The sequence below is a fragment of the Dipodomys spectabilis genome, unplaced genomic scaffold (genome assembly GCF_019054845.1).
Source record: "Dipodomys spectabilis isolate Male_0828 unplaced genomic scaffold, ASM1905484v1 ptg000723l, whole genome shotgun sequence".
Lineage (NCBI taxonomy): Eukaryota > Metazoa > Chordata > Mammalia > Rodentia > Heteromyidae > Dipodomys > Dipodomys spectabilis.
Genome location: NW_024871400.1, coordinates 132,320 through 144,755, shown reverse-complemented (window position 1 = coordinate 144,755; position 12,436 = coordinate 132,320). Strand labels below are relative to the sequence as shown.

Genomic DNA, 12,436 nt, shown 5'->3' with positions numbered 1-12,436 from the left:
GGCAAGGAGGAGGGGGACGGAGGCAGAGAGGAGGCGCCGGTGCCTACGAGCAGGCAAGGCGGTGCTCACTGGATTTACCTGGAACACTTCAGTCTGACCGGGCTGCTGGTGGGAGTGCTGCTCACCGCTCTGCTGGCCGTGGTGCTGGCTTTGCCACTGTGCCCAGACTTCCGAGGGCCGCCCCTGGAACTGCCCGCTACTTTGTCCACTTTCAGCTGAAAGATCCGACGTACAGGACACTTCCTTTAAAAGCCATCCGTGGTTCCGGGGGACCTAAGAACCACTGCAGCTGGAAGGGCCCCGTATTTCTGAAAGGCACATCCGCTCCTTCCAGAGCGGGTGAGAGGTCACCTGCCACCTTTCCCTCTGGGTGGCGGGTGATAACTGAGTAGGGAGGCTGTGTGGAGCCCTCTGCAGAAAGGCAGGTGCTCCGCCGGAAGGGTGGCTCGCCCAGCACGCTCCTGCCTCATGGCTTGTGCTGGGAGCCTGGGCCCCTCTGTGCCCTCCTGGAGGTCTCAGTGGGACCAGCAGTGTTGGCAGTCCTGGTGTTGACAAGAGGAGGGAACCCAAGTGCACAGGCTGCTCCCCACAGGACACTGCCCTGTGCTGGGAAAGGCTCACCCCGCCCTCCTGGAGGAAGAGCACCCAGACCTTACCCTCAGCCTGTGCAGAGACCTAGCCACCAGTCACAGAGGCCGAGGCGGGAGCAGGGCCTGGCCAGGGCCTTCCCGTCCCAGAATCTCTCAGTGTGTGTTACGAGAGGAAAGGGATTTAGACACTGCTCAGACAGGAAGACGAGGCCCTGTGGGCAGCAGCTAATTTGTTTTAAAAAGACAACTGTTTTGCTTTCATCCAGTTTACTAAAATACCCAATGGAAAAGCAAACTAAGAAAAATGAACACAATTTTGTCTAAAATATTTTTAAGATTCAAAGAGAATTCTTAAGAAAAAAAAATCCTTTAAAGAGGATAATCCTTTAAAGAGGATAAGGTACAGCAAAGACCTTATGCACTGTTTCCTGTTTCACATAATTAACAACAAATACACAATGAGTTCTCAGTCAAACTGGGTGGAGCCCATCTTACCTGAACCTACTCTTTTCAGTAGTTGTGCTGATCACCAGCAGACTTCACCTGCCCACACCCTACCTAGGCACCAGGTTAATCTGAGGTGAGGTCCAGGGAGGGAGGGGGAAGACTCAATCATCTCTGCTTATCTTGCTCTCTGTCTCACACACCCACATTTGCTGCCTAAGATACAAAAGGCTTTAAGAAATACTTAAGCTCCGTGTAACAACTCACCACTGGTGATTTTAATACTGAGTGTAAGGAGAATAATTGGCAGAGTTCTAGAAAATCTAGGCTCCTAGCTTCAACACCAGAGGGACTTAAGCCTACTGAGCATGAAGGGATCTGCTGTGGAAATGCTATCTGGTGACGTGAATTGCCTTTTCCTGCCTCTCACACTAGGCCCTGAGGGCCAGGGGGAACTCTCACAGAGTCATGCCCGGCTAGGAGCTCTAGGGTGCGGCTGAGGTAGAGGGCAGAGGGCAGAGGGCAGATCTGGCAGTCCCATTTGGGAGGCACCTGCCCCATTTCAGAGCCTCAGGGCGGGGCACAAGACAGCCCACTGTAGCTTGGTGGGAGATGGATGGGCAAAGGCAGGCTTCAGGGCTATCCTCACACCAGGCTGGTGATGCACACAGGCTTGTGCTGCTGTAACTAGGTCTCCTGCTGGGCACGCCCATCAAGACTCACTCCTCTCCTCCCCAAAGCCAGTGGTTCTAAAGGCGACCATAGATACACACATGGCTATCTGAGTTTTCCCTCAGGCCCAAGCACTGTACAATAATCACTCTACCCAAGTCTGAACTGCCAAGAGAAGCTCACAGGCACCCATTTCTCCTTCACCATGCCTGAGTCTTCGACACTCTTGACTGTTCTTTTTGGGATGTTTTGTTGACTTACAGGACTGCGTTTGATTTGGGCTCCTGCCTCTGACACAACTTCTTCATGTACATGACCAGGTGTCTCTGATCCTTACCGAGGTCTCTCTTAACACATGATGAAAGTGTGTGTGAGTGTGGTGTGGACACACATGTATATAGACACGACTTCCCTTCTATCAACAGAGAATGAGGAATGACTTTTGATCCCATGAACTGACTCATTCACTTCCTCATTTTGTAACTATGTCCTGAGTTCATCCTTTGATGCAGGCTCTGTCCTGAAACTGCACAGATGCAGGGAACAGGACTGCTTCTGCCTCGACAAGCTTCTTGCTTGGGAAAGGAGCACGCAGGTGGCACGCAGGTGGCACGCAGGGAGAGCTGCCCGCAGGGAGGGCTGCCCGCACAGAGTGAGCAGGGGCAGGATGAAGACTGTGTCAGTCCTGGCCAGCAGGAGGCGCTTTGCCAAGGCCCTGCTGAGTGATGAGAAGAAACCCTGAGCCGAGCAAGTGTGGGGCTGCAGACCAGAGGCCAGTCTGTCCAAAGCTATGTCACTGGGGCTCACGGCGAGGACAGCTGATGGCTCTCAGTGGAGTGCAGAGCACGGGGCGAGTACAGTAAGGAGTGAGAAGACGGAGGACAGAAAGAGATCAGCAGCCGAGGGGAGGGGATGAAGGCTGCGGGAGGTGGGGCCAGCTGTGCCCACAGCTGTGGACTGTTGACTGGCAGGGAGGAGTGTGGCCGTGGACAGGACCAACCAGAGGCAAGTGAGAGGAAGAACATCACACCACTAACCCTCACTCCTCACGAGGCTGAGATCTGAGGATCACATGGCCTGAGCATTGCCAGCCCACGCAGGAAAGTCAGTGAGACGCTTGTCTCCAATTAACCACTACAAAGCTGAAAGTGGAGTCGTGGCTCACCTGGGAGAGTTAACCTCGAGCACAATCGCTCAAGGACAGCACCCGGCCCTGAGTTCAAGCCCAGGTACAAGGGCTGAATCTTGGAGATGGGCATTTAACAAGGTCTCCTGGTAGACCTCTCTCCCCATTGCCATCTAGGTTCTAAAGCCAACCACAGATACACACATTGCTATCTGAATTTTCCCTCAGGCCCCTCAGGAGGTAAACATTATCATATATATTCAGATTATTGAAACATGTTAGAGTATCAAAACATTTTATATAGCTGAAATTGCATTCTCCTTGTTCCTCCCTTACTATGCATCCTATTTCTCGCTGAAGGAACTTTGGAAGGATGAATTATTTCCATTCTCTCTCAAGCAAGTCTGGACTGGAGAGCCTGCAAGCCATGGGGTGGGGGGAGAGGGGCGGGTATGTTTCTTCCTGGTTCTGGTAGTTGGTGGTTGTACTCCTCCTATAGTGTGCCTCACAGCCCTGTGTGTCTCACGGCGGTGCCAGACTGCTGACCCTGCCAGCCAGTTCACTACTGCCATGCAGCAGTGACACTTGGACTGCTATTCCCAGCTAATGTCACTTCCCTTTGGAGTGGAATTCTCAGGCACCTGGATGGTCCAGCTGCATGGTGCAGAGATGTTCCCACATCAGCTGCTGCAGCCCTTGGCGTCTGGAAAGCAAGCCCTGGTGGCAGACACACCTTCCCCACCGAGTTTGGAGGGAAATGCAGGCTTGTGTCTCTTGGTTCTTACTTCGGTGGCTGGTACGGTTCCCTGCTCTACCTCTGGACACTGTAGTTCACATGATTAGGTTTTGCTGTGACCTGAGTCAAGATGAAAGTAAAGCTACTACTAGAAACATAAAGATCACAGGTGTACAGCTCAAGAGAGCTCCATGGGAAGGAATGGAAGACATGCTTTGGATTGACTCTTGAAAGCTCCTGAACAAATGAGCACAGGGCTTCCAGACAGGACTGAGACCCAGGAGGGCCCTTTTCTCATTCAGCATGAGGACTCAGTCTACAAAGCCAGCCTGACAAGTCTGGCTGCCGTGGCGGCATTGTGCAATGTGACCTGTTTTGCTTTCTGGCCCTGATGTCTGCCCTGGCCCCCCGAGGGATGTCCTCAAGTCTGTGTGGCAGGGCTCCGCACCCCTCCTGCACCAGCCAGGCCCGGACTACCTCTGCTACCTCTACATGCTCTGGAAGCTGACTGAAGACAGCTAGCCAAGGGCTTGTCTTGCAAGGAGCTGTCACATTTGGAAATGGTCAGGAAATGCTGTGCCCAGGACCTTGGGCTGCTCGGTGCAGCAGGGGCGGAGAAGCAGGCCAGGGAGCAGCTGATAATCCCACACGGTGGGCGAGGGCTACTGTATGGTATTTTAAAATAAGGCTGTCATATGAACCACTCAATGGAAACTTTCAACTCAACAAACGGAAGCTTGGATGTTTGGGCCCCGTTTCATGGCCATCTGAGCACAGTGGGTTCTGAGTAGAAAGGCCCTGGGGCCTCACTGCCCTGGGGCAGCTGGACTCCTCCTTGGAGAACTCCAACATGTAGCGTGTCTAGCACAGCCTAGGGAGTGGACGCTGGGCCCTCAGAGCGGCGCTGAGGGTCCATGAAAGCCAGAGAGTGAGCAGCTGGCAAGGGCTCCTGAGTCTGCACAGAACCCTTTATGGCCTGAGGCTTTGATAACAAAATGGAGAGATAGGGTCCCCTTGAAATATAAAGGTTAGAGAACTCTCCAGGGCTAGTGACACCACTGGTTGATCCTATATTCTCTAGTTTTTGGAAACAAGAGTACAGGGTTTTAGAATTAGGGTACCTAAAAGCTCCTGCCAAAGGCCATAAGGGGTTGAAATAGCATTCAGAGAACAGAAATACAGTCCTTGTGCCTTGAAGATGACAAAGCCGACGTCTCTAAGTGTCCAGTGTCATAGAGCATCGCAGGCCTCCTCCTGTGATACAGAGAGGAAAGGTCCTGGAAACTTCCGGACCTGGCCCAGCCACGTTGGGAGCTCAGCTCCTACATTCAGCATTGTTTTCTGTCTCTCCCAAGAATTCTTTCCCTTGCTCCCCACCTACCGAACCCTGGAGTCCTGTTGGCCAGGCTGGAGTAGGCACTCCCGCTTGGGGAGGAGGTGGCAGGGCTCGACAGAGGGCTGTATGAAGAGGGGTCTGCTGGGTAAGCGTGGCTTGTTCCAATCCCAAAGGGAGATGTCTGGGTCTTGCTGGACTGGGATGGGATTTGCTACAGGTGGGATAAATGAGGGAAGAAAGTATTAGCATCAGACCTCCACACCAACTTCCGGACTGTCAACGCTGCGCTGCTGCTTGTTCGGGCAGGTGCTGCACACAGAAGAGCTTGCTCTGGATTGAGGGGACACACCCTGGCTCTCTTGGCTGGCTGCACAGGGGCTGGGATCAGCCTAGATATGGAGGCCCGGATCCCTGCCCTGGATTTTCAGGGTGGGTCTGGGTGAAGCTACTCCCTACTCCCTACTCCACGGCTACAGAATTCTGGGTCCCCTGGATTCAGGTTATGCAGCCTCAGTGCTATGAACCAAGGGCCTTTCAGCCAGTGGAGATTTCAGCCAGGAGGGAGCTGGGTGTGTCACATGGCTGGGCTTTTATAGGTACTCCTGGCAATCAGGTAACATGGGACTCCTTCTTTTGGAGTGGCTGAGGGTCGGACCCCTCCCTTTACCTCCCTGGGGCAAGGCCGAAGGGAGAAAGGGGTGCTGGAATCGGACATAGTGAAAATGCTGGGTCCCTGCTCTCATAAGGCCTGAACTGTGTGGCTGCTCCTGAGGGAGGCTGGCTCCAGCTGGGAGCACTGAGCCCTCTGCAGAGCTGGGATGTGAGGGATGCATGGTGGGTGTGCTGCCCCCAGGGAACCCGTACCTGGCCTGGAAAGGGTGGGCGGCTGCCCGACCACGCCACTTGGCTCTGGTTCAGCTGCCGGGAGATCTGGGATATGTTCTGGCCAGTTGAGGAGGAGGACTGAATATCGTTCACCCCAGGCACGTGAACCACTGAAGAGCTAAAAAAGAAGAAAACGCCGTTACCCGGAGGGAACGGCTGGTCTGGGCCTTGGTGGCCAGCTGCCCAGCGGCCTGAGGGCCATTACCCCCGCCCCCCCCCCCAGCAGTGAAACAATGGAGAACGGCGCCCTCTAGCGCTGCCCAGTAGTTCTGCCACATCCAGGCTCTATCCTCAGCCCGTTTCCCCCACAGCTTGGCCTCTCCTCCCTCTACATCCATCTCTCTCAACAGAAGACTTTGTTCTCCAGAAGAGGGAAGATCTCCTCAGACCAGCTCAGCCTACCCAGGGCCCCTGGGCCACAGCTGCATCTTCAGCAGCCTATTGTCGGACAGTCTCTGTAGGGCCATCTTCCTGGGTGGCCAACCCACTTGCCTACCTAACCTTGGTCCCCCCTGCATCTGGAGGTTCTGCTCAAGTTTGGCAGAGGCTGGGCGTTAGGAGGGGCTCTGTCCTTCTGGCCTGGAGTCTGGGATCTCCCTGGGAGCTGAGGTGTCTGGTGTGAAATCACGCTTTCCCTGAGAGGTGGGGCTCTCCTCTGGCCACTCCCCCTAGTTCGTGTTCTTGTGTCCCCAGAGGAAACGAGAACCAGGCCTGGCCTCCAGAGATAGCATTGGAAAGCCTTCTGTGATCTCCAGGGTGACCCGGGCCAAGTGGCTAGACCCTCTGTTGATCTTTAGCCAGGACTCCTTTATTTCTCAAATGTGGCCATGGTCTCTGTGAACCACAGAACAGGATGCTTCCTTCTACTTTGTCAGCTTCTCTCAGCCCTACAGTACCTTGGTCTTGGCTAGGGACCAATGTATCTCCTTCTCCTCAGCTGGTATCACTACAGAAAATACTGATTTCCGTCTTTTTTTTGTCTTAAATCAAGTGACACCAAGCTTCTGTGGCACCCCACAGAGACTCTCAGAGCAATGCCAGCCCCTCCAGAACTCTCTGCTCTGCCCAGGAATACAGAATAGGAAACCAGCATGCTGCCTGGAGTTCCAAGCCCTGACTCTGGGATCCACAGAACAGGAACCAGTGCCATGCCTGCAGGGCCCCGACAGAACTCTGAGATGCCCGTTTCCCTCAGGGGCAGAGCGTCTTCTCACAGTTCCTGACGCATACCTGAAGGTCTTGCCCGAGTGCCCGGAGGGGAACGGGCTCCCTTGGGAGTAGATCTGCTGGGTGCCTGCAGCAGAGGCAGAGCTCAGCATCTTCTTCTCAGCTAGGAAAAACGGGAGCCACAGTGAGTCCTCTGCCTGCAGACACAGAAGGCTGTCCAGAACCAGTACAGAGTGGATGCAGCAAGCCAGAGGCCTCGACCTGCATCTCATCTCCAAGAACCTCCGAGACCCAAAGCTGCAACAGGCTGTTGTTTCTCTAGGGTGGCTCATGCCGCTTGAGAGTTGGGGAGATGAGAAAACTGAATGGAAATGTTTCTTCAGACGTGGTTCTCTGTGACCCTTACAGCCTGCTGGGAGGCAGCAACAGGTCTCAGTGCATGGGCACGGAGGCCTCTGCGGAGGGCGACACGGAGAGGACCCACTCTGGCCCTCAGCCCCTCGGCCCTGGACCCACGCTCTGGTGTGCATACCACAAGTGCTACTTTAGGCCTGCCTTTACGTTTTCTCTGCTCCAAAAAGAAGACGTCCCCACAGGTCTGTGGTGTGGACTGAGTGTGTCAATATGAGCAAAGTGGCTAGGACAGGGCTAACTCAAACATCATCTACATGTCTGCCATCCGTGGAACCATGGGAGGAAGCTGATACGTTGCTTGTTCAAGGTCAAAGGGAATCAAAGCAAGACCTGGGGTATGCCGAAACCCCAGCTCAGTGCCTGGCCCAGAGGCACACATCCTCTGGCAGGCATCGAAGTGCAGCTCAAACTGGCTGACCAGGACCAGTCCTGGGTGGTGTGGGTAGAAAAAGATGGGACTTATTTTAGGTTAAAAACAATGATATGAATGTGGTAGGGTGATGTGTTACTATAAATATTCTTTCTGATTTCATATTGCTATTTCAAATAATAGTTCTTTGTTACAGCTTAAGTAGTAGTGTCTTTTTTCTTTTAAAATTAATGTACACTAACCAAAGAGAGGTTTCACTGTGATATTTCCATACATGTATATAATGTTCCTTGATCAAATTCACCCTCAATTAATTACTTTCTTGGCCTGTATTTTTAAACAATTTTTCATTCTCTATGTTCAATCATATGTATAAGTGCCTTGATCATGTTAACCCTCTTTACCTTCACCCTCCTACGGGTTCCCATCCTGAACACTCCCTGTTTTACACGCAGGCCAGTCTTCTATAATGTCTAGAATCTGCATATGAGAGAGTATGCAACATTTTTCTTTAATTTGGATGACTTCCAGTTCCATCCATTTTCCTACAAATGGAATAATTCTATTCTTTATAGCTGTCCAATAATCAATCTATCTATCTATCTATACTTTATCCGTTCATCAGCTGACGGGCACCTAGGTTGATCCATTTTGTGGCTACTGTGAATAGAGAGACAACAAATATGGGTATGAAGGTATCTCTACTATTTTGACTTACACTCCTAGATCTGTGCCTAGGAGTGGTATAACAGGATCATATAGTAGTTCTACTTTCTTTCTTTTTTTTCTTTTTTTTTAGTTTTTTGAGGATTCTACCTTCCACACCCTGCCAGACCCCATGCATCTTTCCAGTAGTTGTTTTTGTTGTTGTTGATTCTGGGCTTAAACTCAAGATCTGGGCACTATGCCTGAGCCTCTTTGTGCTCAAGGCTAGTGATCTATCACTGGAGCCACAACACCATTTCTGGCTTTTTCTGAGTGGTTTATTGGAGATAAGACTCTCACAAACTTTTGTGCCCCGGCTGGCTTCAAACCATGATCCTCAGATCTCAGCCTCCTGAGTAGCTAGGATTACAGGCGTGAGCCACTGGTGCCTGGCTCTAGTAGCTGCTTTTTATTTACTGATGACAGCCATTCTGTTGGGGTGTGAATGGGAACTATCTGAGATGGAATCTTCCTTTATGGCTAAGATTGTTGAGCAGTTCTTTGTGTATTTATTGGCCACTTGTAGTTCTTTTAAGAAAGCATGATTGATTTATTGACCCATCTATTGATTGCATGATTTGTTTTAGATTACAGTATCTTAAAGGAACATGTCTTTGTTTTAATAAAACTAAACTGCACAACAGATTGAGTTCATTTATCTTAGCCCCTTAAATTTTAAAAATGAGATGCCAGTACTCCATTCTGACCCCTTTTAAAAAGTTATTATTACAGCAGTACTGTACTGAGCTCAGGGCCTCATACTTGCCAGGCTGGCATTCTGCCACTGGAGCCACACCTCCAGCCCTTAGTAACATTGTATTTTCAAGGCAGGGCTTCACTTTATACCCCGACCAGCCTGAGCTGTGATCTTATCATCCTCCTACAGAGACTCCATACATCACCCAGGACGACAGGGCCGGCCACCGCTCTATCCAGCCATGGGAGTCTCAGTAACTTCTACGCCTAGGCTGGCCTTGAACCTTGATTCCCCAGGCTCTGCTTCCCAAGTAGCCAGGATTATGGGCATAGGCCACTGGGCCTGATCTGCAGTTACTAGAAACTCACCTTTCCAGCTTCTCTCACTGCAAGTGGTTGTCTCAGCATGGCCTGCAAGCAGCTACCAACCTCTCCATCTTAGAGCCCCTGCCCTCTAGAAACTTACATGCACTGATGCCTGCAAACATCTCAGCAAACCGAGGGTCTCTTTCCTGGGAGAAGATTGTATCTGCCTTTTCCACAGATTTCCCAGCCTCGTGAACACCAGCAGGCAGATTAGGGACAGGGACCTGTGGGCGAATTAACACACAGCAGAAGGCCACATGTGAGTACAGTATCATCCCAGCACAGTGCCTCTGGCAGGGCTCCTCCAGCTGGAATCACGGTTGTTCAGGCCTGATGGTGCTCACAGGGTAGAGTTTTCCTTTCTATGATGGCCAAAGACGGCTCAGACAGGGGCTATGCACCAGGAGTCACCAAAAGGGTGCCAGAGCTGACGGCTTTCTTGGAAAGACATGGAAAAGGGCCAACTTTCTCTAAGCATCAGAGAAGTTTAATTTGGGAACAAGGCCAAACACGGACATGTGGCGGCATCTCTGTATGGCAACCATCAGAAGTAGGGAGTGTGACTGGGGGGGGGGTGCGTGGGAATAAAAGCCCAGAGGAGATGAGAGGAAAGGAGAGACAGTGCGTGACGGGGGGAGACAGGGCACAGCAGGAAGGGGCATCTGACAAGAATGGGGCGCAGGGCCAACCGCAGTAGAAATGGATGGGAAGCCAGACTACCAAAATGGTCGAGTCCACTTTTGTTGGCTGTGAGCACACGACTACCAGTGTTCACATTCCAGTCAGCCTTTGCTCTCAGTACTCAGCCGTCCCAGGGCATGCTGTCCAGGCCCCACCTGAGCGCTGAAAAGCCACCAGGGGCCAGGGCACTCTTCTCACTATGGAGAGCGCCACTGAGTGGAGAGGCTCCACCAAGCTCGGGGCTGAACTGAGTCCCGGTCCTCGGAGTTGGAGTCCAAAAAGGGGGAAGAGCATCCCAGAAATTCACCTGGGATAAGTCGTATGATGACAACCCATCTCTCTGGTGCACTTCCAGTTCCGCCTGCTGCTGCTGAAGTTGTCTAAGAAACAAAAGAGGCCAGAGAGGCCAAAGTCAGAACTCCTCCCCATCCCCAAAGTCACTGAGGGCAATGACTTCATTTCACGAAGGATGAAAGATATCACACTGAAAAAGTTACCTTAAAACCAAAATTCAAAAAATCAGTTGGGTTTAATGCTGAACATACAGCTGGCTTCCGCAGGAGTTTGCATCATCTACTCCAACTTCAGACAAGAAGTTCACGGTAGTTACTTACCCACATAGTAACGTTAAGAACTTGAAGTTCAAGAAGTTAGGTGGTTGTCAAGACCAGCAGGCTGACCACTGGTTCTGGTGGAGAACCAGTGGTTCCCAGCCCCATCTGCCGTCACTCTTCTCTCCCATTAACTACCCAAACTGCTGGAAGTAGAACTGTAGCTCAAGTGATAAGAGTACCAGCCTTGAGCAAAATAACTCAGGGGCAGCACTGGGTCTGGAGTTCAACTCCCTGGATGGGTGCATAAAACAAATTGGTACTTAAAAAAGAAACACATAAATAAGAAGCCATATGATCAAGAGAAAAAGAGTTATCACTCTGTATTCCTTAATCTTAATTTATTGTTTTGCTTTATTTTTTGCTTATATCTTGGGTGTGACATCTTATTTCATTTGTAGGGCTTCTAAAGTTTGAGTGCAGATAGATTTCCAGTACTGTGCCAGCATGTTCACATCTCTGCAATATTCTTTTCTAACAGATGAAGAAATGGAGGCTCAAAGAGTTTAAATGAGTTTCCAGGCTGGCACAGCTCGCTGTGTCACACAAAGGATTGAGTTCCAAATCCTTTTGTCTGTAGACCTTGTGCTTTCCCTTCTGTCCTTATAGAACCTCAGTTGTTCAACACCTCCCACTTCCCAGGCAGCATCCTGAGCTATACCACACAGTGGGAGAAGAACCTGCTCCTTCGATTTTTTCCTTGTGTAGAATTAGAACAGTGAGCTCACCCTCTTAGCAGGAATACATAAGCTCTCTTGTACCCCTTTCTCAGAGAACTTTCCCAGGAACTAACCACCATTCCTTCCTAGGCTTTCAGAGTCGAGCCCTAGTCTAGAACTTAGAGAACAGACAGGACCACTGTGTGGGCCTATGCCCTGGGATGAGTGGGGCACAGGCTAGCCCTTTCCCCTTGTCCAGCACACCCTGGGGCTTCAGGGCAAATGGGCATGCTTCTCATTTGCACGGCTACATAATGGCCTTGACATGAGGCTGGGAAGCTACTTCCATTTCTGCTTCTCTCTGGGCTTCTAGGCTAGGAGAAGCCTCTTAAAGCAAATAGAAACCAAGGCCATAGGTCTTAGCATCTTGACCTAGTTTCTCTGAATCTGGAGGTCAGCATCCCTCTCCGATAGCCTTCGGGTTTCCAATTCTGTAGCTGAGTGAATTTGGAAGAAAGGCTGACCCCAGGGTTCCCCACCCTGAGAAGAGATTCTCACACATTTCATGAACTAGTAGAAAAATAAACCCTGGTGTGTGTGCACATTCCGGAGAGAAAAACAGCTGACAGCATCCATGGTCCCACCACAACAGAGTGCCGTGCCCCATTAGTGGGGGCTGGTGGTTTCTGACTAGAACCACTGCGTCTGGCTCAGCTTCCTGCCGGTGAGATGCAGAGTGCTAAGCAGACGCTGTCAATCACCCTGATGCCCCTGCATAAAGGGTTTTACTCACTCTGAGTGAGCAGCAAAAGCCATTAGGGGGCATTCAGAAGCTGTTATGGTTGTACCCCAGGGGGTAACCTGGGTCTGCCCAGAGACGTCTGGGGCTCAGGATGCCTTGCTGACCAGAGAGCAGATAGAAACACCATGGCAGGCATATCTGCCTGCTGTGAAGGACTCGGGTGACTTCATTTAGCT

General features: G+C 51.3%; 1 protein-coding gene across 2 annotated transcripts in view; it reads right to left on the bottom strand.

Annotated features, from left to right (window-relative positions):
* Positions 1-12,436, bottom strand: part of Arnt2 (aryl hydrocarbon receptor nuclear translocator 2) — an 86,707-nt gene that overhangs the window by 5,186 nt on the left and 69,085 nt on the right. For both annotated transcript variants that reach the window (XM_042672544.1, XM_042672545.1), the window contains exons 13-18: positions 10,496-10,568; positions 9,608-9,731; positions 7,020-7,119; positions 5,769-5,907; positions 4,950-5,115; positions 79-215 (exon numbers count right to left, since the gene is read on the bottom strand). In XM_042672544.1, the coding sequence (XP_042528478.1) occupies positions 79-215; positions 4,950-5,115; positions 5,769-5,907; positions 7,020-7,119; positions 9,608-9,731; positions 10,496-10,568 (739 nt within the window). The remainder of the gene's footprint in view (positions 1-78; positions 216-4,949; positions 5,116-5,768; positions 5,908-7,019; positions 7,120-9,607; positions 9,732-10,495; positions 10,569-12,436) is intronic.